At 47.4% G+C, this 23,610-nt stretch overlaps 1 protein-coding gene across 1 annotated transcript; it reads left to right on the forward strand.

Moving 5' to 3' along the window:
- Positions 1 to 588: 588 nt before the first annotated feature.
- On the forward strand, positions 589 to 20,440 carry LOC112621416 (serine--tRNA ligase, cytoplasmic-like). Its single transcript, XM_025380878.1, has 13 exons — positions 589 to 598; positions 1,439 to 1,509; positions 6,125 to 6,209; positions 7,178 to 7,338; positions 8,677 to 8,820; positions 9,433 to 9,588; positions 13,030 to 13,251; positions 13,796 to 13,925; positions 14,524 to 14,681; positions 14,939 to 15,004; positions 15,379 to 15,508; positions 15,614 to 15,685; positions 20,262 to 20,440. Exons 1-13 carry the CDS (start codon positions 589 to 591, stop codon positions 20,438 to 20,440), a joined length of 1,584 nt encoding a protein of 527 aa, XP_025236663.1.
- Positions 20,441 to 23,610: the final 3,170 nt, after the last annotated feature.

The following is a 23,610-nucleotide window of genomic DNA, read 5'->3' on the forward strand; positions in this document are numbered from 1 at the left end:
GGTGCACACCTATAGTCCTAGCTGCCTGGGAGGCAGAGGTGGGAGGACCACTTGAGTCCAGGAGGCAGAGGTTGCAGTAAGCTGAGGTCGTGCCACTGTACTCCAGCCTGGGTGACAGAGTGAGACCCTGTCTCAACAACAACAAGAAAGCTTGTACTTGAATTTTATCATATTGCCCCTAATGTTCAGATTCAAGAGGTCCAAATTTTTTTTTTTTTTTTTTTTTTTTTGAGATGGAGTCTCGCTCTGTCGTCCGGGCTGGAGTGCAGTGGCCGAATCTCAGCTCACTGCAAGCTCCGCCTTCCAGGTTCACGCCATTCTCCTGCCTCAGGCTTCTGAGTAGCTGGGACTACCGGAGCCCGCCACCTCGCCCGGCTAGTTTTTTGTATTTTTTGGTAGAGACGGGGATTCACCGTGTTAGCCAGGATGGTCTCGATCTCCTGACCTCGTGATCCACCCGTCTCAGCCTCCCAAAGTGCTGGGATTACAGGCTTGAGCCACCGCACCCGGCCCCCCAAGAGGTCCAAATTTTACCAATCAGAGTTAGACTGATGATCCATGATACCAATATATTAATTTGGGCCAATAATGTTGATTAGTTAGTGCACTGTCTTCCCCCAAAGGAAACCAAATTATAAGAGACTAAATTACTCTCAAGGCTGCCAGAGGAGCATTGTATCAAAGTAAAAGGGTAACATTAGCCATTTCTAGCATGGAGAGGTAGCAATCATGACTGCACTCTTTATAGAGTCCTGTGCATAGCACCTAGTTTCCTTAAATGAGTTTTAAGATAATTGGGCAGGTTAGTTACTTGAGTGTCTTCCAAGTTTTCCAGATGTGTCACTCTATAGTGGTGTCATACATGTTATGATACTGTTAAATTTTAACCTCAGAATGGTCTTTTCCTTGTCACCAAATGCTGGGGACACCATTGTAGTCACCATTGTATGCCAACTACATTTGGGGCTCTAAAGCTCTAAGATTAGGCCGGGCACAGTGGCTCACGCCTGTAATCCCAGCACTTTGGGAGGCCAAGGTCAGGAGTTCGAGACCAGCCTGGCCAACGTGGTAAAGCCCTGTCTCTTCTAAAAACACAAAAATTAGCTGGGCGTGGTGGCGGGCACCTATAATCCCAGCTACTCGGGAGGTTGTGGCAGGAGAATCGCTTGAACTTGGGAGGCAGAAGTTGCAGTGAGCCGAGATTACACCATTACACTCCAGCTTGGGCAACAAGAGCGAGACGCCGTCTCCAAAAAATAATAATAAATAAATAAATAAATAAAGCTCTAAGAGTTTATAACTTCATGAGGCAGATCCTTCAGCTCTGCTGGCATTTAGGCCTTAACCTGAGATCAGTACTAAGAAGTCAAGATCAGGAGAACGGAGTATCTTAATTATGGGCGTTTCTTTGGTATATTCTTGGATTCTTTATTCCTAGGTAGATTTCGGGCAGACAACTTGAACAAGCTGAAGAACCTATGCAGCAAGACGATCGGAGAGAAAATGAAGGTAAGAGAACTGAGGAACAAACAGCCGTGAGAGCCTGAGCGGAGATATTTGATCTTGCTCTTAGCTAATGTTCATAGAAGTTCTAACTCAGTGTTTAAGTCTACAAGATGTTCAATTTCTTACCAAAGGGGAACATATTATTTTGAAAAGATAGGGAGGCAGGAACTTGGAGGCACTTTCATATACTTTACCACAAGTCCATCTTCCGTGTTCAGGTAAGATTCTTTGTTGTCTAGCCGTTTGTTGTCTATTCTGTTCTTACATTAGAAATATAAATTCCATCAGTCATCTTTTTTAATGGCAGATTTCAGATTTGTCGTCTCAGTGTAGTTGTGCTCCATAATGAAAACAGTGCAGATTCAGAGTTCAAATCTTGCTACGTTATGTGACTTTTAGGCAAGTTAATGTCTGAGCCTCAGTTTTCTCATCTATAAAATGACAATACTAAACCTATAGAATGGAATTGTTAGAACTTTTTAAAAAAATTTAAACACCAAGCAATAGTTATGGATAGAACTAAATTTCTTTCAAATGTAGAAAATTTGGCATAGTGTCAAGAACATGTAGTTGTTCAGCAATTGTGAGTTACAATGAATGGCAAGTAATGTTACTGGCCTTCATCCAAAAAAAATCCTTCCTATGCCTGAAAAATATCATGTTTCAGCTCAGCTTTTGCTTTAGTATCCAGAATAGTTCATGTTTTTAACCCTTCTTCAAAAATACCTGTTTAGCCCCTTAATCATATTACATTACATATTATAGCTAGGTACAGTAGCTCACGCCTGTAGTCCCAGCACTTTGGGAGGCCGAGGTGGGCAAATTGCTTGAGCTCAGGAGTTTAAGACCAGTCTGCACAACATGGTGAAACCCCGTCTCTACAAAAATAAAATAAAACAATTAGCCAGGCTTGGTGGCCGGCGCCTGTAGTTCCAGCTACTCAGGAGGCTGAGGTGGGAGATCACTTGAAGCCAAGAGGTAAAAGTTGCAGTGAGCCAAGATTGCGCTACTGAACTCCAGCCTGGGTGTCCAGTGAAACCCTGTCTCAAAAAAAAAAAAAAAAAAGAATTAATTAAATGCACTTTCAATCTAGATAACTTTTAAGTTGTAAACCTCAAAACTAAACAACAACAACAAAAAACATTATAGAACTTTGGAACCACACCAGTAAAGAGCATAAAAAGATGACCTTGGGATTCTAGCACCTTACACTTGGCTTCATGACAGTCGGCATCTTTCTCTTTGACAATATTTTGTTAAACTTTCAGCGTGTAACACTTTTAGCTGTGGAAAGTGGTGTTGATAATCATCCAGTTTCTTTCTGTGGGACTTAGTCATTTGCATGCTACAGACCCCATACTTACGTTAATTCTCATGCATACTCCTCCCTGGGTGTTCTTTGGGACCTATGTACAGTCAGTGCCAGCTGGGTGTTTTTTGTAGCAAGAAGATGGGATTGTGAGTGTTGTCATTTACAATAACATTCTTAGATCTGATTTTGTTGCTAGCCATGCAGGCAGTGTTCACTCCCGCTGCCATTGAAATGGTAATGATGGTGCTTTAATTTGTAGAGCACTCGAAAACATTCAGATACTTTCACAGACATCTCATTTTGGTTTTCATCCTTACTGCAAAGTTGGAGTGCAGATAGTACATTTGTCAGCCCTATTTAATGGGTAAGGGAATCGGCTTAGGAAATTAAAGAGCTTGCTTAAAATCATACTCTAACTTAGTTGCAGAGTCAAACCTTGAGCTCTGAACTTGAATTTGCTGCCCTGGGGGACTATCAAATAGCAAGGGAGCCTGGTAACTATCTTGCTAACATATCACCCTGCCTATGATGCCATTGCAAAAATCTTGAGATTTAGTCCATTTTTTCCCTACCTCTATAGTCTGTTTATTCTTATCAAGACTCATTCTGATAGTTTCAGATTTTTCCAACTTTTTTTCTTGTTTTTGACACAAAGTCTTGTTTTGTTGCCCAGGCTGGAGTGCAGTGGCACAATCATGGCTCACTGCAGCCTCAACCTCCTGGGCCCAAGCAGTCCTCCTGCCTCAGCCTCCCTAGTAGCATGCCACCACACTCGGCTAATTTTTTTTTTTTCTCGTAGAGATGGAGTCTCCCTATGTTGCCACTGCACCTGGCCAGATTTTTCTAGCTTTTTAAGATGATTTTTCTCTGAGTCACTGAAGGGTGTGAGTGGAGTTATAGTTAGAATTCTGATCATATGAGAATGTGTAATGAACCTAAAGGATTTCTATGCTTTACATTTAGGAGATTTAGTCCTTTTGTTCTTTCTTTCTTCTTTTTTTGAGACAGTGTCTTGCTCTGTTGCCCAGGCTAGAGTGCAGTGGCATGATCATAGATCACTGCAACCTCCAACTCCTTGGCTCAAGCGGTCCTCCCACCTCAGCCTCTTAAGTAACTAGGACTATAGACACATGTCATTGTGCCTGGCTAATTTTTTTTTTTTTTTTTTTTTTTGAGACGGAGTCTTGCTCTGTAGCCCAGGCTGGAGTGCAGTGGCCGGATCTCAGCTCACTGCAAGCTCCGCCTCCCAGGTTCACGCCATTCTCCGGCCTCAGCCTCCCGAGTAGCTGGGACTACAGGCGCCCGCCACCTCGCCCGGCTAGTTTTTTGTATTTCTTAGTAGAGACGGGGTTTCACCATGTTAGCCAGGATGGTCTCGATCTCCTGACCTCGTGATCCACCCGTCTCGGCCTCCCAAAGTGCTGGGATTACAGGCTTGAGCCACCGCACCCGGCCTAAAATATATATATTTATATATTTAGATATGAGGTCTCACTCTGCTGCCCAGGCTGGTCTTGAACTCTTGGGCTAAAGTGATCCTCCCACCTGAACCTACCATGTAGCTGGGATTACAGTTGCAAGCCACTATACCTGGTTATACTTTGTTTTATTTATACTTACAAAGCAGATGCTAAATATTCTTATGCAAGTTTTGTTGAAGTCTCATATATCTTATTATAATGGCCTTTGACTAACTTTCTTTAACTCTTTTGTTTTTTGAGACGGAGTCTCGATCTGTGGCCAAGGCTGGAGTGCAGTGGTGCGATCTCGACTCACTGCAACCTCCGCCTCCCAGGTTCACTCTATTCTCCTGTCGAGTAGCTGGGACTACAGGCACCTGCCACAATGCCTGGCTAATTTTTTCGTGTGTGTTTTTGGTAGAGATGGGATTTCACCATGTTAGCCAGATGGTCTCTATCTCCTGACCTTGTGATCCGCCTGCCTCGGCCTCCCAAAGTGCTGGGATTACAGGCGTGAGCCACTGTGCCCGGCCAACTCTTTTTTTTTTTTTTGGAGACGGAGTCTCACTCTGTCACCCAGGCTGGAGTGCAGTGGCATGATCTTGGCTCACTGCAACCTCCGCCCCCCAAGTTCAAGTGATTCTTCTGCCTCAGCCTCCCGAGTAGTTGGGATTACAGGTGTCTGCTACCACACCTGCCTAATTTTGTATTTTTAGTAGAGAAGGGGTTTCACCATCTTGGCCAGGCAGGCCTTGAACTCCTGACCTCATGATCCACCTGCCTCAGCCTCCCAAAATGCTGGGATTACAGGCATGAGCCACAGGGCCCTGCCAACTCTTTTTAATTTAAGAAGAATTTAACTCTTTAAGTGATCTTCTTAAATTCACCTGGTTTTGTGCAAGGATTACAAGTGATGATTTAGCAGAATTATCATACAGAAGGACGAGAAGAGAAACTAGAGAGAACAAAATCCAGCCCTCGTTATACCCCTGCCATTGTGTAAATTGCATTGATTGTTCTAAACTTAGTTCCAGATCCTGTGACTTTTTGTTTGTTTGTTTTCCTTGGCTGTCTGATATGTCATCGCTCCATCCATCTTTCCCCCTTAGCCTCAATGCTGGGTTTGTTGTTAGCAGGTAGATAAGAATCTACACTTGGGGTGGGTGCAGTGGCTCATGTCTGTAATCCCAGTACTTTGGGAGGTCAAGGTGGGGGATCACTTGAGACCAGGAGTTTGAAATCACCCTGTCCAACATAATGAAACCCTGTCTCTATTAAAAATACAAAAAAAAAAAAATTATCCAGATATGGTGGTGCACTACTATAATCCCAGCTACTTGGGAGGCTGAGGCAGGAGAATCACTTGAAACCGGGAGGTGGAGGTTGCAGTGAGCCGAGAGCACGCAAACTGCACTCCAGCCTGGGTGACTGAGTGAGACTCCCTCCAAAAAAAAAAAAAGAAGGGCTTGCTCCTGAGCACTGCGCTGCCTCTCCCGGGCTTGTAGCTCATGAGCATTTCAAATCAATTCTCTTCTGATTCCCATGAGGACCTACGCACAGGGAGTGACATTCTTCTCGTATTCTTCAGGATGTTAATTCTCTGACCCAGACAGATTAATTGATTTTAGGACCAAAACGCTATTAAGTGGCAGCATAGGGGCTTGACACTTTGACTTCTGGCTTCCAGTGGACTAAATTTTTTCCTACATGTTGTATCTTTTAGAAAAATGTATGTAGGAAGTTCTGCGATTCGTTTATATAATACGTTAATTTGGTGTTTACTTTATAAAACAATGCCAGAGATTTTCTTTTATTGATTTGTGTTGGGTTTTTTTCCTTCCTGCAGAAAAAAGAGCCAGTGGAAGATGATGAGTCTGTCCCAGAGAACGTGTTGAATTTCGATGACCTTACTGCAGACGCTTTAGCTGTAAGTTAGAGTCCTTTTCTAAGTTAGGATCTCTGCTGTTTTGTCTTAATTTTATTTCTAGACAGCAAGTGCTCACACGCTGCTGCACACAGCATTGTGACATCCTTTCATTTCTGCTGCTGGGAAATGACCCCACCCATTCTTGTTATATTCTATATTTGAGTATTTATTAGACAGTGGAGATGGAGACAGATGGAGTGGGAGAATCAAGGGTAGGAAGAACAGAAAAAGGAAAGGAACTGTGTTTGGTTTATATAGCTCCATTTTCTACCCTTTGTTACACAAAGGCAAGAAACTTCAACTTACTGTAATACAGTAAGTATTTAGTGCGCTGGGCAAGAGGAGTAATTTTTGAGTTTTTTAGTCACTGAACCCTTTCTTGAAACCCTTAACATATAGCAAGAACATAAACCAAAAAAGCAAAGTTGCTGTGCTTGAAGGGCTCGGATTGGGGGCCTGAGCCTGCCTGGCCCTACTGCTAAAGCACTCGCCTCAAAGAAGTAAGAGCACAGTTTGAAACAGCTGCAATACAGAATCCAAAAATATGCTTCAGACAAATCTCTTACTCCTAATAAATTTATAATCTTCCTGGAGAACAGTTAAATGCAGCACATCAATAGAGTGCTAAATTGGTTCAGTCAAGAAAATCAGAAACTGCAGATTAAGGGAAAGTTCTCATAAGAGCGGCAGTACTAACATTTCTGTGATGTATGGGAACAATAGGAGTGGCCAGAACTATCCATCTCTGCCTCAAGCACCACCAAGGAAAAATGCCGATGGATTTGTAGAGCAAGACTGTGTATATCCGTGTGTGAAATCAATCTCAGTTCTTAAAAGTCTTCGTTTCCAGTTTTTAAAATGCTATCGCAAGAGCTCTCTTTAGAGCACAACAGTGTTAGGGCAACCAAATCTTATTCCTGTGCTGTCCTTGCCTCGCTGTCCTGCTTATGGGCCTGGCCTGTTCATCTACAGAACCTGAAAGTCTCATAAATCAAGTCCGACTCCTCATTGACGAAGCCATCCTGAAGTGTGACGTGGAGCGGATAAAGCTGGAAGCAGAGCGATTTGAGAAACTTCGAGAGATTGGGAACCTTCTGCACCCTTCTGTGCCCATCAGTAACGAGATGAGGCAGGTGGCTGTGCTGCAGCAGGAGGTGGCCTTAGGTGGCTGCTGTCTCTGCAGGGGCGGGGACGGGAGGAGATCTGTGGAACACTGGCACTCTCTGTCAGAAGCAGGTTCTTTGTATATTCCCTCTGTCCACCAATTGAGAATTGCAGGAGTCAGATCCTTGTCTGATTGGGAAGTAGCAGAGACAGCAGGTAGGAGGAGACTCCTGGCACAGAAATCTCTTCTAAATAGGGCTGCTGTCCCCCACTGCAGTTGCCCGTGGTAGCAGGCGTCTTGTAGGAGGGATCTGCTAAATCAACCTAACCCCCTCACCCACACCCCGCTGAGAAGCTGCAGGTCGAAGGGAAATCTGCATGATAAAGGTTTCCTGCTGAGCGGGAGCTTTTCCTGCACAAAGCTGCTCTGAGCCCAGCCTTTGTTCCCTGACACCCCAGCCGGAGCAGGGCCCATCTGTGCCTCTTTCATTCATTCCCTGGTGAACATTAAACTCACTGCAGGCTGGGGTGTGCAGGAGGCTGCAGAGCACAGACCATGAGCAGACTCAGGAGGTCAGGGCCCCGAGTCCGCCCTCATGTGGCCCTGGGACCAATGAGAGCCTGGAAAAAAAAAAAATCTACATTCTCCTCCGCACTCCAGGCAATGTCGATTGTCTGGGAAGAGTTGTCCTTGTGCAGGATTTGAGAGGTAATTTAAAAGGGTAAAAAAAAACAAAACAAAACAAAAAAAAAAAAACCAAGAGAATACCGTAGACCTCTTGGAAAATCATCATTCCCAGTTTCATGGCTAGAATTACTTCTCAAACTTTGTAAGTTATTACTTCTCCATTGAGTAGCAAGTTGCCTTCTCTAGTTATGAGACACAGTAGTGTTTAAGTTAAATGATGATGTCACAAAGCTAAGTTGCTCGTGGAATAAAGTTTGGAAAGACGGTGGTGGTAGAATTAATAAATCATATCTCAAGCTTGGCATGGTGGCTCATGTTTGTAATCCCAGCACTTTGGAAGGCCTAGGCAGGAGGATCACTTGAGCCCAGGAATTGGAGACCAGCCTGGGCAACATGACACAACCCAGTCTCTACAAAAAAATACAAAATTAGCCGAGCATAGTGTCGCGCACCTGTCTGTAGTCCCAGCTAAGGCTGAGGTGGGAGGATCACTGGAGCCTGGAAGGTTGAGGTTGCAGTGAGCCAAGATTGTGCCACTGCACTCCAGCCTGGATGACAGAGTAGTAAGACCCTGTCTCAAAAAAGTAAATAAATAAATAAATAAATAAATAATTTCATTTAAAAATAAAAAAATAAAATCACATGTCATGTATCTTTCTTTCTTGCTCTGTTTCCTTAGGATGCGGACAACAAAGTAGAGAGGATTTGGGGCGATTGTACGGTCAGGAAGAAGTACTCTCATGTGGACCTGGTGGTGATGGTAGATGGCTTTGAAGGCGAAAAGGGGGCCGTGGTGGCTGGGAGTCGAGGGTACTTCTTGAAGGTAAGAGCTGGGAGCCAGTGAGGATAGGATTATGAAGAAGAAACAAATTTTTTTTTTTTTTTTTTTTTTTTTTTTTTTTTGCGGAGAGACATAACCTACTTAAAGAGGCCCCCAAATCTACCAGTTCTACTTGCCTTTCTGCAAATGTTTTGGCAATTAGATGCAATTCTCTTTCTAAAGCAAGAGAGGGCTTATCAGGATTCCATAGAACAAAAGCCACTAAGTGGTCCTCCATAATGAATGTATGTTTTGCTGACTGAATCAGAACAGTCTCTGCCTTTAAGTAGCTCAGTATAATTGGATAGTCAGACAAGTAACAAAGAATCAAAATCCACTGTCAGAAGCACTGTGGTTTGTGTAGGCCCAAAGTGCTTTGAGAACATCAAGAGAATTCTCTTAACTGTGTGTCTGGATAGTTCGCTGGGCTTCAGTGTTCAGAATGAATCTCAAGGTTCAGAAGGTCAGTTGCTGTGATCTGTGGTCTTTTTTTGGCCTCCTGTGTGCCCCTGGGTAGTCCTGTTCTGTCGGCCCAGGTGCCTTTGGGTGTCAGTGCTAGCTGAGCATGACAGTGACAAGACCCAGTCACACAGTTCTGTGTCTCTGCTCCTCTAGGGGGTCCTGGTGTTCCTGGAACAGGCTCTCATCCAGTATGCCCTTCGCACCTTGGGAAGTCGGGTCTACACTCCCATTTATACCCCCTTTTTCATGAGGAAGGAGGCCATGCAGGAGGTGGCACAGCTCAGCCAGTTTGATGAAGAACTTTATAAGGTGAGTAGTCTGGGTCAGGTGGCAGAATGACTTAAGTTATGTAGCTTAACTTCAGTGATGCAGAGTGGTGCTGTCCAATAGGACTTCCTGTGATGATGGAAACGTTCTATATCTGTGACTCTTGAGCACTTAAAGTGTGGGTGGTACAACGGAGGAAGCACATTTTATATATTAATTAATTTTAACTTAAACACGTAGCTAATGACTACCATATTAGACAGTGCAGCTGCAGAGCCTCTTTTACCTTACCCTGGGTAATCTGTATGATGAATCTAAATCAAGTATACTTCAACACCATGAGCTTAGAAAAGAAGCCCATTCCTGGGTGCTTGGACAAAAGGAAATTACAGAAGTGGCACTGATCTCCTAGCCCGCTTCCCGTGTCCTCCCACTCCTAACCCCAGACTGGAAGCTTCCACAGGGTGAGACATAGTTGCCTTGGGATGGAGGTGGCTTCCAGTTTGTGGCTCCTTCTCAACCATGGACCGTGTCAGGGAGAGCCAGACAATTCACGTCAAGGTTCAGAAGGTCATTCTGATCAACTGGCTCTAACACCAATAACAGCACCCCACTCTGTGTTCGGCACTCAAGATTTCTAGAGCGTCTCTGCTAACAGCTGTCCAATGCAGCAGTGTCTACTATTCGTTTGCTCCTCCCTTTCAACTCTTCTGTCAGAAATAGGGACTTAGTTCCTACTGGCTTATTTCCTCTCCAGACAGGGGAGGTAGAGTTAGACAACTGCTGTTGGACTCATCTAATTCATACAGGGAGATAGTTCAGTAATTAGAACAATCTTTCCATTGTTTCTGTTGATGAGGTAAAAGTTAAGTTTTCATTCAAGACGCACTGGGAAACAAAGTGTTCTCCCTAAACCCTGAGCATTAGTATAACCTTGACCTCCTCCCTCTCTGCTTTCTTTTAACGAAGGGAGGAATGTGTTCCTTTACTGGCTAAAACCTGTTTTACCTTTTCTTTCTTTTTCTAATTTCAATCCGTAATATTAGATAATCATTAAAGAACATTAGAAATACCCACTGCAGGTAACACTAGGGAGAAACCTATGTGGAGTATTATGGAAATTGTTAGGTAGCCGGTGCTCCCCGAGTCCTGCATTCTCCATCTCTTATCCAGATGCTTCTTGGGCCCACAGGCAGGAAGAATCACAGGTTTCAATAGTGAAGAATTTTGGCTGGTACTTCTTGTCGGATAAAAACCTCAGTTCTGGAGAATGAATATAGCGCTGCCCAATAGAACTCTCTGCACTGATGGAGATGTTCTGGGTCTGCATGATGCAGCATGGCAGCCATGAGCCACGTGTGACTCGAGCACTGAAAATGTGGCTGATGCAACCGAGGAACTACATTTTAATTTAATTTAATTTGTTTTTATTTTTTATTTTTTAATGAATTTCCTCTATAGAGACAGGGTCTCACTATGTTGCCCAAACTGATTTCAAACTCCTGGGCTCAAGCAATCCACCCGCCTCAGTCTTCCAAAGTGTTGGGATTATAGGTGTGAGCCACTATGCCCAGCCCAACTGAATTGAAATAGTCGTATGTGGCTGGCTACACCATATTAGGCTGCACAGCCCTTGAGCTTTCCTATGTTGTGTGTGAATGGCCCCACAGTGGCTACATTCCTACTGCCAGGTAGCGAGGTAGTTTTCCAGGCTCTAAACACTGACCCAGAGGAACTTTCTTCCTTTTTTTTTTTTTTAATTAAAATACTGCTACATAACAGAAAATTTAGAAATGGCAGAGGGAATTACCTGCTTTCCCATTGACCTAATATAACAATTGTCATCTTAAAATATTCGCTTTGGGATTTTTTTCACATATATGTTGTTTTCACATACTTATAATTGCCATGTACCTAAATTGCCTTTTTACTTAGCATTATTTTTTATTTTTATTTTTATTTATGTATTTATTTTTTGAGACAGAGTCTCACTCTGTTGCCCAGGCTGGAGTGCAGTGGCACGATCTTGGCTCACTGCAACCTCTGCCTCCTGGGTTCAAGTGATTCTTGTGCCTCAACCTCCCAAGTAGCTGGGATTACAGGCGTCGCCACCATATCTGGCTGATTTTTTTTTTTTTTTGAGATGGTGTCTCACTCTTTCACCCAGGTTAGAGTGAAGTAGCGTAATCTCGGCTTACTGTAGCCTCCACCCACCAAGTTCAAGTGATTATCCTGCCTCACCCTCCTAAGTAGCTGGGACTACAGGCATCCACCACCATGCCCGCTAATTTTTTTTTTTTTGTATTTTTAGTAGAAACGGTGTTTCGCCATGTTGGCCAGGTTGGTCTCGAGCTCCTGACCTCAGGTGAACCACCCGCCTCGGCCTCCAAAGTGCTGGGATTACAGGCATGAGCCATCGTGCCCGGCCACACCTGGCTAATTTTTGTATTTTTAGTAGTGACGGGGTTTCAGCAAGTTGGCCACACTAGTCTTGAACTCCTGACCTCAGGTGATCTGCCTGCCTAGGCCTCCCAAAGTGCTGGGATTTCAAGCATGAGCTACCGTGCCCGGTGGCCTTTTTATGTAGCATTATATCAAAAGTGTTTTTCTGTGCTACTGCATGGTCTTCATTTTTATGGTTGTATAATATTACATAAATAATGTTACAGTGAATTTTGTCCTGTCTGAACTTTTTTTTTTTTGCTTTATTTTCTTTAGCTGAACAGCAAAGTATATTCTTTAAGGATCATAACCACTAACCTATACGCACCAAGAAAGCAGAGACTGGTGTCCCTTTTTGCTCTACATTGGTGTTTAGTAAACACCTCGCAAGGATTAATTTATGTGGCTACCAGCACAGGTTTATTGCATACCTGCCAGCATTGACCATTATTCATCATAGATGAGTTTTCTTTATTAGATAAGTGGAAAATAGCTGGGCACAGTGGCTCACGCCTGTAATCCCAGCACTTTGGGAGGCTGAAGTAGGTGGGTCACCTGAGGTCAGGAGTTCCAGATCAGCTTGGCCAACATGGTGAAACCTTGTGTCTACTAACAATACAAAAATTAGTGTCTACTAACAATACGGAAAAAAAAAAGCATGGTGGCGCATGCCTGTAATCCCAGCTACTCAGGAGGCTGAGGCAGGAGAATCGCTTGAACCTGGGAGGTGGAGGTTGCAGTGAGCCGAGATTGTGCCACTGCACTCCAGTCTGGGCAACAGAGTGAGACTCTGTCTCAAAAAAAAAAAAAAGGTAAGTGGAAAATATTCTTTCCTCTTAATTTACATTTCTTTGATCTCTGTCTGGGACCCCAAGGTGGACTGAGCCTTTCCTTTATCTTTTTAGTATTCTCTCCCCACTCCCAGGCAGGGATTAAAGGAAATTTTTCCTGCACTATCACTGATATCTTTCTTGTGGTTTCTTATTCTAGCCAAGGTCCTCCCCTCTTCCTCTTAACTGGTATAGCTCCTTCCTTCCACAGGTGATTGGCAAAGGCAGTGAAAAGTCTGATGACAACTCCTATGATGAGAAGTACCTGATTGCCACCTCAGAGCAGCCCATCGCTGCCCTGCACCGGGATGAGTGGCTCCGGCCGGAGGACCTGCCCATCAAGTATGCTGGCCTGTCTACCTGCTTCCGTCAGGAGGTGGGCTTCCATGGCCGTGACACCCGTGGCATCTTCCGAGTCCATCAGTTTGAGAAGGTGAGTAGATGGGTCAGGGTAAGGAGTGGACCTTTCTCTCTCTCCAGAAGGGTTAGACGAGAGATAGGATCTGTGTTGCTGAGGCCCATCCTGGCTCCAGCTTTTCCTCTCATTGCTTACCTCTGTGTTTCTGGGGAAGTGCGTGCTGGAGTGGCGGGGAGTATCCACCCTGAAACCAGGCTGTGGCTTTGCTACTCACCAGCTGTGTAACATTGGGCAAAATACATAAGCCCCCAGTGCTCCATTTCTGCCTTTGTACGAAGAGGATAACAGTAACGGTGCCTGCCTCACCAGGCCTATTGTGGCCTGTTGTGAGGATGATCCCAGTCAATATATATAAAGCACTCAGAACAGGGCTGGCATGCATATGGGAAGCTCGCACCATAAGCATTTGCTCTTGTGGTCCAGAGCCATTTGCCGGGGGCCCAGCCTCGTCTGCCTCCCAGTGGTGTGGAAACGGGTCTTCATGGCAAGGATGTCTCCCACTTCAGTCGTTTATTCACCCTATACCACTGTCACCATCTCCTTGGGTCCCTCTCTGCAGATTGAACAGTTTGTGTCCTCATCACCACATGACAACAAGTCGTGGGAGATGTTTGAAGAGATGATTACCACCGCAGAGGAGTTCTACCAGTCCCTGGGCATTCCTTACCACATCGTGAATATTGTCTCAGGTATGGGACCCAGCCTCTTCCCAGCCTCCCTTTCCTGCATCCCACAGATGCCACCCTCACCAGCTGAGCTGCCACACAGAGAAACAGATCACAAGTCGAGTTATTGCCCACATTAATTAAAATATTACCCTCTTCTCACTGGGGAGTATTTGGTGTTAAGAATAACTGGATATGGCCGGGCACGGTGACTCACGCCTGTAATCCCAGCACTTTGGGAGGCCGAGACGGGCGGATCACGAGGTCAGGAGATCGAGACCATCCTGGCTAACATGGTGAAACCCCGTCTCTACTAAAAATACAAAAAACTAGCCGGGCGAGGTGGCGGGCGCCTGTAATCCCAGCTACTTGGGAGGCTGAGGCAGGAGAATGGCAAGAACCCAGGAGGCAGAGCTTGCAGTGAGCCAAGATCATGCCACCGCACTCCAGCCTGGGCAACTGAGCAAGACTCCGTCTCAAAAATAAATAAATAAAAGAATATCTGGATGTGATTTCACCTCTGGAGACAGGCCATGAATTAAAGAATTCTCCAGGCTTGCTAAAGGTTAGCCTTCTGAAATACCCTCCCTCCTTCATGAGTTCTAGGGGTTTTTCCTTACAGGTTCTTTGAATCATGCTGCCAGTAAGAAGCTTGACCTGGAGGCCTGGTTTCCGGGCTCAGGAGCCTTCCGTGAGTTGGTCTCCTGTTCTAATTGCCCGGATTACCAGACTCACCACCTTCGAATCCGATATGGGGAAACCAAGAAGATGATGGACAAGGTAGATGGCCCCCAGGGGAGGTGGGAAGCAGAACCTTCAGTACACGGCCCATCCATCTTATTTCTCAGCCTTTGGGGTGCACTGGTCCCCAGCATCATGGGAAAATCTGAGCTTCTCAATCTAGACCAAAAAGGGAATCTGAAAATGCCTTGTACTGAGTCAGGACTGAGTTCTTTTAGCTAGAAACCTGAATCTAGCTCTCTTCTATAAGGTAATTCTAGCTTTTCTCTTTCTGGCTTTGTTTTTCTTAACTCCAGAGAAAGAATAATCTCCATTTATCTACACAGAACAAGTTGGAGGCTTCCCTCTTCTCACCCAAGAAGGTCTGGGTTGTAAGCTGCTCTCTTCAAACCCAATTCTCAGGCCCTACTCTTTTCCAAGTCAGGGGCTTGAAAGGGGTGAAAAGGAAAGGCCACAATAGTAGTTTCTTCCTTCCCTCAAAGGGCCCAACTCCTCAAAATACCAGAAGCTACCACTTGTCACTCATGGAGACATGAGGGATCTTTCTGCAGTTATCTAACAGGCAATAAATACCAACTAATTCAAATTCAGAAAAAAGTTGCTAAGGGGTCGAACCCATCATTTCGATTTGGACAGTTGTGGTTGGGGAAGTCTGGTTGAATGGATGGTTCCTGGCCGTCAGTAGGACCAGTTGAGAGTTGAGCCCAACTTCCCCTCTGGGACCCTGTCTTTCCAGGTGGAGTTTGTCCATATGCTCAATGCTACCATGTGCGCCACTACCCGTACCATCTGCGCCATCCTGGAGAACTACCAGACAGAGAAGGGCATCACTGTGCCTGAGAAATTGAAGGAGTTCATGCCGCCAGGTAAAACTCCCAGCTCATCTCATCACCCTCCTCTTTTCTGTCTTCACACTCTTCAAAATCGCAGGCCCCTTTCGGGATATACCAGGTTTTTTTGTTCTGACACAGCCCCTGAAACTCTTGTCTGCCCTCTCGGGCTGGGCAGGGCAGGGGGCCTGGTTGAGAAAGTAGCCAGTGCAGGTATGATACTGAAATGCTGCTAAGATTCAGACTAGGGAAGAAAAGAATAAAGGAAACTGGTGCCTATCAAAGGGACCCCTCTGTTCAAAGGGATCATTGTCTTGTTGAATTCTCCCCAGAGGTCTTAGGGCTTTGACTCGCTGAGATCTCAGAGCCTGCCCAACAGCAGGGAAGCCAAGCACCCATTCATCACCCTGCCCCCATCTGACTGTGGAGCTGAGAGGGGAGCAGTGCCATGTACCACACAGATGTTCCTGTCTCCTTGCATGGGCATTGGAACCCATCACTGATGACTGATGAAACCATGTAATAAAGTATCTCTGGGGAGGGCTTAGGACTCTTCCTCAGTCTTCTTCCCGGGGCTTGAACCCCGCCTCTGATGGTTCTCCCTGATACACACTTCTGCTTTTCCTTCCAAATTAGGCTGCTCCCTCCAGTTAGCAAGTCACAGAGCCTTTGAACAGGTAGGTGAAGGGAGGGGTACTTAGAAAAGGCTCAAGGGGCAGGTGGAAAATGGAGTCTGAATCACACAAGCTTGCAGAGCAAGGGCCAGGATCCTCCTTTACAAATATGTTCCTGCTTGAAATCATTGAGGTAGGACTGGCTTAGAGCCAGAACAGTTTTAAAAGCCTCTTAGCACTTCTGATCCCTACAAAGGACTTTGTGGAAAGGGAGAGGCTGTATTTAATCCAGAAGAGCCCCTAGCTTCTATCCCTAGCACAGGTTGGGGACTTATTAACAGCAGTTTCTCCCATTACAGCCACCCCTACGTGGGGAGACCAACTGCATACCATCTTGCTGCTGTACCTCCAAAGGGCGGAGATAGCCAGCAGGGCAGAGGAGAGGAGGAAAATCTTGTAGTCCCTTTGTGGAGCTCCCACTGTTGCCCTAATAGCCAGTTCCTTTCGCAGGGGAGGCTGATGTTCAGGCTGTTTATTTACCTGCTGCCTTTCATCTGCAATCTACAAACCCTCTACTTTAATAACAGCTTCTGTTTGTTTAGTGCCTCTCTCCTAGGAGGTTAAAATACTCCCTATAGGTGATCTCTTTTATCTTTGTGATGGACCCAGAAGGTAGGGTGGGGGACATGATTATATGATTATGCCTGTTCCATCCTTTGGAAGACAGAAATACAAGGATGGTAAGGGAGATGAGACAATGTGGCCTGGTGGAAGTCGGAAGCCCTGACTCCTTGGCAGTGCTTTATGTTTCTTTGGGAGGTTGAGAGCTGGAGTGTGAACTGGGCTGTCACTTAGGAGCCTTTATCTCACCTCAGCTTCCTTAGTCCCTGAGCAGTGACTTCCCTGGGCCTGCTGGAGCATGGTACCAAGGAAAAAGGGGCCATGTGCTCCGTTTTCCAGTGAGGGCTTGGGATTGATCCCATTAATCTTGGTACAGGAAACCCTGTCAAAACTGAGGTAGGTGTGTGAAAGGGTGACAGTGGCTCTCTTGTCTTGCCTGGCCATGCCAGCTGGGGGCCCACAGGCAGACCCAAGCAGCCCGCCTGGGCTATATATAGCCCATTGCCCCAGCTCTGGGATAACAAAGCCAGGACAAGGGAACAAAGCAAGCTGCTCCCATTCGTAATTCAGAAGGACCAGAAACTCACATTCCTGTGGCCTCAACTATTTGGTTTGAAGAAAGGCAGCTTACACAGTGAGCAGGAGGCCAGTTTTGCCCCAGCCCCTATATCATTCCAGAAGCCCACTGGGAACTCTCACAGGGCCCTGAACGCCCCTGCTCTGCCTTAGAAGTCCCTACAGCTGCCTGCTCCACTCCCCACGCCTACCTGCTTTGGCTCCTGGTGCCTGTGACCTTCCTACCAGTGGGAGGCTCTGCTTTCTGCCACGGCCCTGAGAGCTCTGTGGGAGGGCAGAAGCTGGGGCTCTGAGTCCCTGGGGACCCAGCTGACTTACCTGCTGGAGCTGGCTGCCTGGACTCCCAGCTGCTTTGTGCAGAGAGACCCTCCTGCCCTGGGCAGCCCAGCTTCCCCTGCCAGCCTTCCTCCTGCCCGTGTGGGGACTGGTGTAGGAACCTGGCTAGGAAGACAGCTGTATGGACGTACTGGCCTGGTAGAGAGTAACTGTAAGGGACCCCGTGCTCCCAGAAGCCAGAGGAGAGGAAGTCAATGGTAGTAAAGGCAAGGCTGGCTGTGGCTGAGGTCCCTCCCCACAGGTCATGCCCAAGAGCACAACAGCAGGAGGGCACACACGACCGGCCACCGAGTGCTTACCCTGGGCCAGGCACCATTAGGAGCAGGGTTTACAGAAGAAAGAATGTAACACAGTTCTTGCTCTCCAGTAACTGTTGGGAAAGGTGTGGTTCGCCTTCCTTCAGAGAGGGAAAACCAGACACTCTCCCTCCCTGAGGCAGTGGGATGGGGCTGATCAAGCTTCATTTAGGAGGGGCCAACCCACCTGGAAGCCGAGCATTTGGGAACAGGCCCAATAGCCTTGACTCCACCCTGCTAGTTGCCTCCGCATCCCACGCCTGATGCCCTCATCCCTGGCACCTTGACCTGCCCCATCTCCAACCTCAGCTACCCAGGTTACCTCAGTTAGCAAACACCCTCCAGAGGCCTAGTGGAGTGAGTCAGAGCCCTGGGAGGTCTAGAGGCCTAGAACCCTCCAGAGGCCTAGTGGAGTGAGTCAGAGTGAGTCACTGCAAGCTCCGCCTCCCGGGTTCACGCCATTCTCCTGCCTCAGCCTCCCGAGTAGCTGGGACTACAGGCGCCCACAACCGCGCCCGGCTAATTTTTTGTATTTTTAGTAGAGACGGGGTTTCACCGTGGTCTGGATCTCCTGACCTTGTGATCCGCCCGCCTCGGCCTTCCAAAGTGCTGGGGTTACAGGCGTGAGCCACCGCGCCCGGCAACATTGCCCTTTTAAGAGCCCTCTCCTGCGGGGCCAACCTGTAATCCCAGCACTTTGGGAGGCCTAGGTGGGCAGATTACCTGAAGTCAGGAGTTCAAGACCAGCCTGGCCAACATGGTGAAACCCCATCTCTACTAGAAATACAAAAAATTAGCCGAGTGCAGTGGTGCGCGCCTGTAATCCCAGCTACTTAGGAGGCTGAGGCAGGAGAATCACTTCACCCGGGAGGCGGAGATGCCATTGCACTCCAGCTTAGGCAACAAGAGCGAAATTCTGTCTCAAAAAAAAAAAAAAAAAAAAAGGCCCTCCCCGTGGGGGCGGGGCGGGGGTGCTGCAGGCAGGTTCGTGTTGCAGAAACCCAGCAATGTGCAGCTCCCCATCCACCTGCCAGGAAAGAGGCCCTGAACTCCACGTCTCTACCTCTCTGGGACCTTCGGGCAGAGGTAGGGTGTCCCAGCCACCTCCAAGAGAACCTCTTGTTATGGAAGGGCAGGTCCTTTTCTGCTGCTCTGACTGGCTGGTTCACAAACCCTGCGTTTTGGAGACTGGTCCCTGTCCCTCCGTAGGACTTGGTTTCCTTCCCCCCACACAAACCTGCTGTCAAAATAGTCCGGGAGTTTATTTTTATTGAGGTGTAAATTGCTGATAAGACTGTGTGGCCTTCTGGGACAAGTGGTTTTTAAGCCCTGAAGAAACTGAAGAATTAAGCTCCCATCTGGAATAGGTTTCATCCTTGCCTCCTTCCATCTTGTCTCAGAGAAAACCTTTTTTTTTTTAACTCCTTCTCCAAAACCAGGTCTTGTCTACTTGTGCCCTGAATCTCACCACCGTCCTGCGTCGCCTGAGTCCTTGTTCTTTTTTTTTTTTTTTTTTGAGACGGAGTCTCACTGTGTCGCCCAGGCTGGACTGCAGTGGCGCGATCTCGGCCCACTGCAAGCTCCGCCTCCTGGGTTTACGCCATTCTCCTGCCTCCGCCTCCTGAGTAGGTGGGACTACAGGCGACCGCCACCGCGCCCGAGTAATTTTTTGTATTTTTTTAGTAGAGACGGGGTTTCACCGTGTTCTCGATCTCCTGACCTTGTGATCCACCCGCCTCGGCCTCCCAAAGTGCTGGGATTACAGGCGTGAGCCACCGCGCCCGGCCTGAGTCCTTGTTCTTGAGCTAGTTCTCTGCTGAACCTCCTGTCCCGCGTCCCCTCAGTCCTGAGCTGCTTACATAGTCACCATCTGAAAACAGCCGTCCTGCAGTCCTGCTGCTCCTGTCAAATTGCAATCCCATCTGGCTCCTCTCCCTGAAAGATGAACTTACAGTGGACTCTTGCAGGCTCTGCTACCTCATTAACATTCCTGGCCCTTCTTCCCCCCATCCCCCTCAGAGGGAAGGTGAACTCCTCCAGAGGGAACTGCATGAGGGGACAGGAAGAAGGCCTGAATGGCTGGAGCACAGAGTAAGGGTGATACTGACTGGAGGCTGGAGATGTGGGCAGGGTCAGGAGGTGGCACCTGACCCTAATGCTGGCCTCCGCCTCCACTTTCCCTGCTGCTCTGTGACCTCCACATGCAGGGCTCTCAAATCCATTCTCTCTCATCTGAGCATCTCCACCCACCCCCAGCATACACATTGGGCATCTCCTCTTAGTATTCAGGCACCCTAACACACACCTGAGACTCACCCTGGACAACTCCCTCCTCTCCATCCCCAGAGGCCAGTCTGCTTCGCAGCACCATTGAGTCTTCATCACTCAGGTCTGCCCCCTTGACAGCCTGCTCTCTGGCCCCAGCCCAGGCCCTCCTCCTCCTGCACTATTGCAGCGGCCTCCTTGCTAGTCTGCTGGACCTCAGTCCCTTCTTCCGGCGCAGCCTCCTCACTGTGCCAGATTAGCCCGCCAGATGGCACAGCCATGATCACTCGTCCCCTGCCAAAACACCTCAGATGGTTCCCCTCAACTTACAAGGTCCAGACTTCTCAGCTGGAGTCCCAGCTCATCAAAATGTGCCCCCAGTTCAGATTAGTGACTCTCTGCTCCTTATTCCCACCACCCCCTTGTTTCCTCCTGTGTCCCGGCACTGACCGAGCGTTGTACCTCTCCACGCTTGCTCACGCTGTTCCCCTGCCTGGATGCCTTTTCCTCCTGCCTATTAGTGGAATTATTCCTTCCTCTTCAAGATAGCTCAGATGCCACCTTCTTCTTCTTTTTTTTTTCCAGACGTAGTTTCACTCTTGTTGCCCAGGCTGGAGTGCAATGGTGCGATCTCGGCTCACTGCAACCTCTGCCTCCTGGGTTCAAGCGATTCTCCTGCCTCAGCCTCCCGAGTAGTTGGGATTACAGGCATGCGCCACCTCGCCTGGCTAATTTTGTATTTTTAGCAGAGATGGGGTTTCTCCATGTTGGTCAGGCTGATCTCAAACTCCTGACCTCAGGTGATCCGGCCATCTAGGCCTCCCAAAGTGCTGGGAATACAGGTGCGAGCTACCGCACCCGGGCCAAATGCCACCTTCTTCAAAAAGCCCCCCCAATTCCTCCACCCCCACACAAAAGTATTAGTGACTATGGCTCTGTGACAGCTTTTGTCTCTGTCCAAGAGACTGGCTGTTCCTCGAGGACATAGTTCATCTGTGTACCTCTCACACTTAGTTACCTATCCCTGTGGCTGGAGCAGGGTTCTGGCCAGACAGGGCCTCCCTCCTCGGCCTGCTGTGACAACCTGAACAGAACAGTCACATTATTCAGAGGGTGCTTGGGGATTTGCCACTCGAAGCTCAGCCCCAAGTTCCATCTCTTTCCGCCCTGTGCTCAGAGGCCGAAAGTGTTCTCAGCTGGATCTTAGAGGGCTCTACATCCCTATGGAATGCTGGGCCTATTAAGCCACCCTTGACAAAGTACACTGGCACTGTGGGTTGAATCCATCACTAGGATAAAGCGTCCAATATCCTCTTTTAACAAGCCCCAAAGAAGGTCTGTCTCACAGGGCTGGGACATCAAAACCTCTACCCCTGGCTGCAGCAGGCATGGGGAATGCAGTTTTGTGGTTAAAGTGAGTGAGTCCACAGCTGCCCCTAGAATAGCCTAGAGACCCCACTGGCCTACCAGATGGTGGCTCCAAGCATAAAGGGACACCTGGTCACCCCTTTCTGCCATCCATCCATCCATCCATCCATCCATCCATCCTCCATTCATGTATTCATTTTATCTTTTTTTTTTTTTTTTTTTTTAACACAGAGTCTTACTCTGTCACCCAGGCTGGAGTGCAGTGGCATGATCTCAGTTCACTGCAACCTCTGCCTCCTGGGTTCAAGTGATTCTCACATCTCAGCCTCCCAAGCGGTTGGGATTACAGGCGCATGCCACCACCCCCAGCTAATTTTTGTATTTTTTGTAGAGACAGAGTTTTGCAATGTTGGCCAGGCTGGTCTCAAACTTCTGACTTCAAGTGATCAGCCTGTGTTGGCCTCCCAATGTTCTGGGATTACAGGTATGAGCCACTGCGCCCAGCCCATGTATTCATTTTTTGACCAATATTTTCCACATGCCTACTGTGTGTGTCAGGCCTGTGCTAGGTGTTAGGTGACAGGCATTCAAGACATATGTGTTCTCATTCGTCCTGGAGCTCACTGCCAGTGGGTAAGACAGATGATGTTAGCCACGTAAATACTTTATGTAATTACAAGTTGTCATATGTGCCAGGAAAGTGGGGGCATTTAAGACTGCCATGTTCAACAGCTGGAAGGCAGCCAGCGTGTCCAGAACAGAGTGAGGGGGGAGGAGTGAGAACAGGCAGGGCCACTCCACACTGGACTTTGTGGATAAATATAAGGACGTTGGATTTTATTCAAGGTACAACAGAGGCCCAAGGCAGGGCTTTCAAAAGGGAAGTCACATGCTTCAGATGTAAGGCTGTGCAATAGTACCCTGTGAAGGATACCATTAGGTGTCCTTTAATCAGATAAATCCAGAATGTGGCACTTCAACAAGAAAACTGGACTCTTCAGTTGATGTCCAAAAAAGGAAAGAAAGAGAGAAATTTTAAAAAAAAGAAAAAAAGTGACATGTGACCAAATGTAATCCACAAAGTTGAAAGCAGCAGCTGTCTAAGACCTTTGGGAGACAGTAAGGAATTTGGATTGGATTGGATATTAGATGATACCAGGAATTCCCCTTCATGTTCCTGGTCGAAGCAGCAGCCCTGTGGGTGTGCAAGAAAGGGAAGAAGGGGAAGTCCTTGGAAAATATTGGTCAAAAAACGAATACCTGAAAGGAGGAAGGTGGATGGATGGATGGATGGATGGATGGATGGATGGATGGATGACGGGATGGATGGCAGAGAGGGCTGACCAGATGTCCGTGTATGCCTGGAGCCACCATCTGGTAGGCCAGCTGGGTCTCTAGGCTACTCTAAGGGCAGCTCCAAACTCAATTCACTTTAACCACAAAACTGCATTCCTGGCCGGGCACAGTGGCTCACACCTGTAATCCCAGCACTTTGGGAGGCCAAGGCAGGTGGATCACGAGGCCAAGAGTTCGAGACCAGCCTGGTCTCTACTAAAAATAGAAACCTCATCTCTACTAAAAATACAAAAATTAGCCGGGCATGGTGGTGCATGCCTGTCATCCCAGCTACTTGGGAGGCTGAGGCAGGAGAATCACTTGAACCCGAGAGACGGAGGTTTTGGTGAGCCAAGATCGCGCCACTGCACTCCAGCCCGGGAAACAGAGCAAGACTCTGTCTCCAAAAAATTAAAAAAAGAAAAAAATTCTGCATTCCCTGACTCTCAGGAGCTGCCTGTGGAGGGAGGGGCCCAGGGCTCAGGCACCTTATTTTCCTCTCATTCTTCAAAAATTGAGAGAGATAAAGCAGAGTGTCAACAATTATTGAATCCAGACACCAGGCACAGTGGCTCACATATGTAATCCCACTTGAGACCAGGATTTGAGATGAGCCTGTGCAACACAGCAAGACCCCGTCTCTAAAAAAAAAAAAAAAAAAAAAATAGCTGGGCATTGGCGGCCTGCGCCTGGAGTCCCAGCTGTTCAGGAAGCTGAGGTGGGAGGG

This window comes from Theropithecus gelada, chromosome 1 (assembly GCF_003255815.1).
Source record: "Theropithecus gelada isolate Dixy chromosome 1, Tgel_1.0, whole genome shotgun sequence".
NCBI classification, from domain to species: Eukaryota; Metazoa; Chordata; class Mammalia; order Primates; family Cercopithecidae; genus Theropithecus; species Theropithecus gelada.

Bases quoted from the DNA above. Each gene is read 5' to 3' on its own strand.
- LOC112621416 (XM_025380878.1), top strand. The intron at 7,339-8,676 runs GTGGCTGTGCTG...CTGTTTCCTTAG, and splicing joins TCAGTAACGAGATGAGGCAG to GATGCGGACAACAAAGTAGA. The intron at 13,252-13,795 runs GTGAGTAGATGG...CCCTCTCTGCAG, and splicing joins GAGTCCATCAGTTTGAGAAG to ATTGAACAGTTTGTGTCCTC.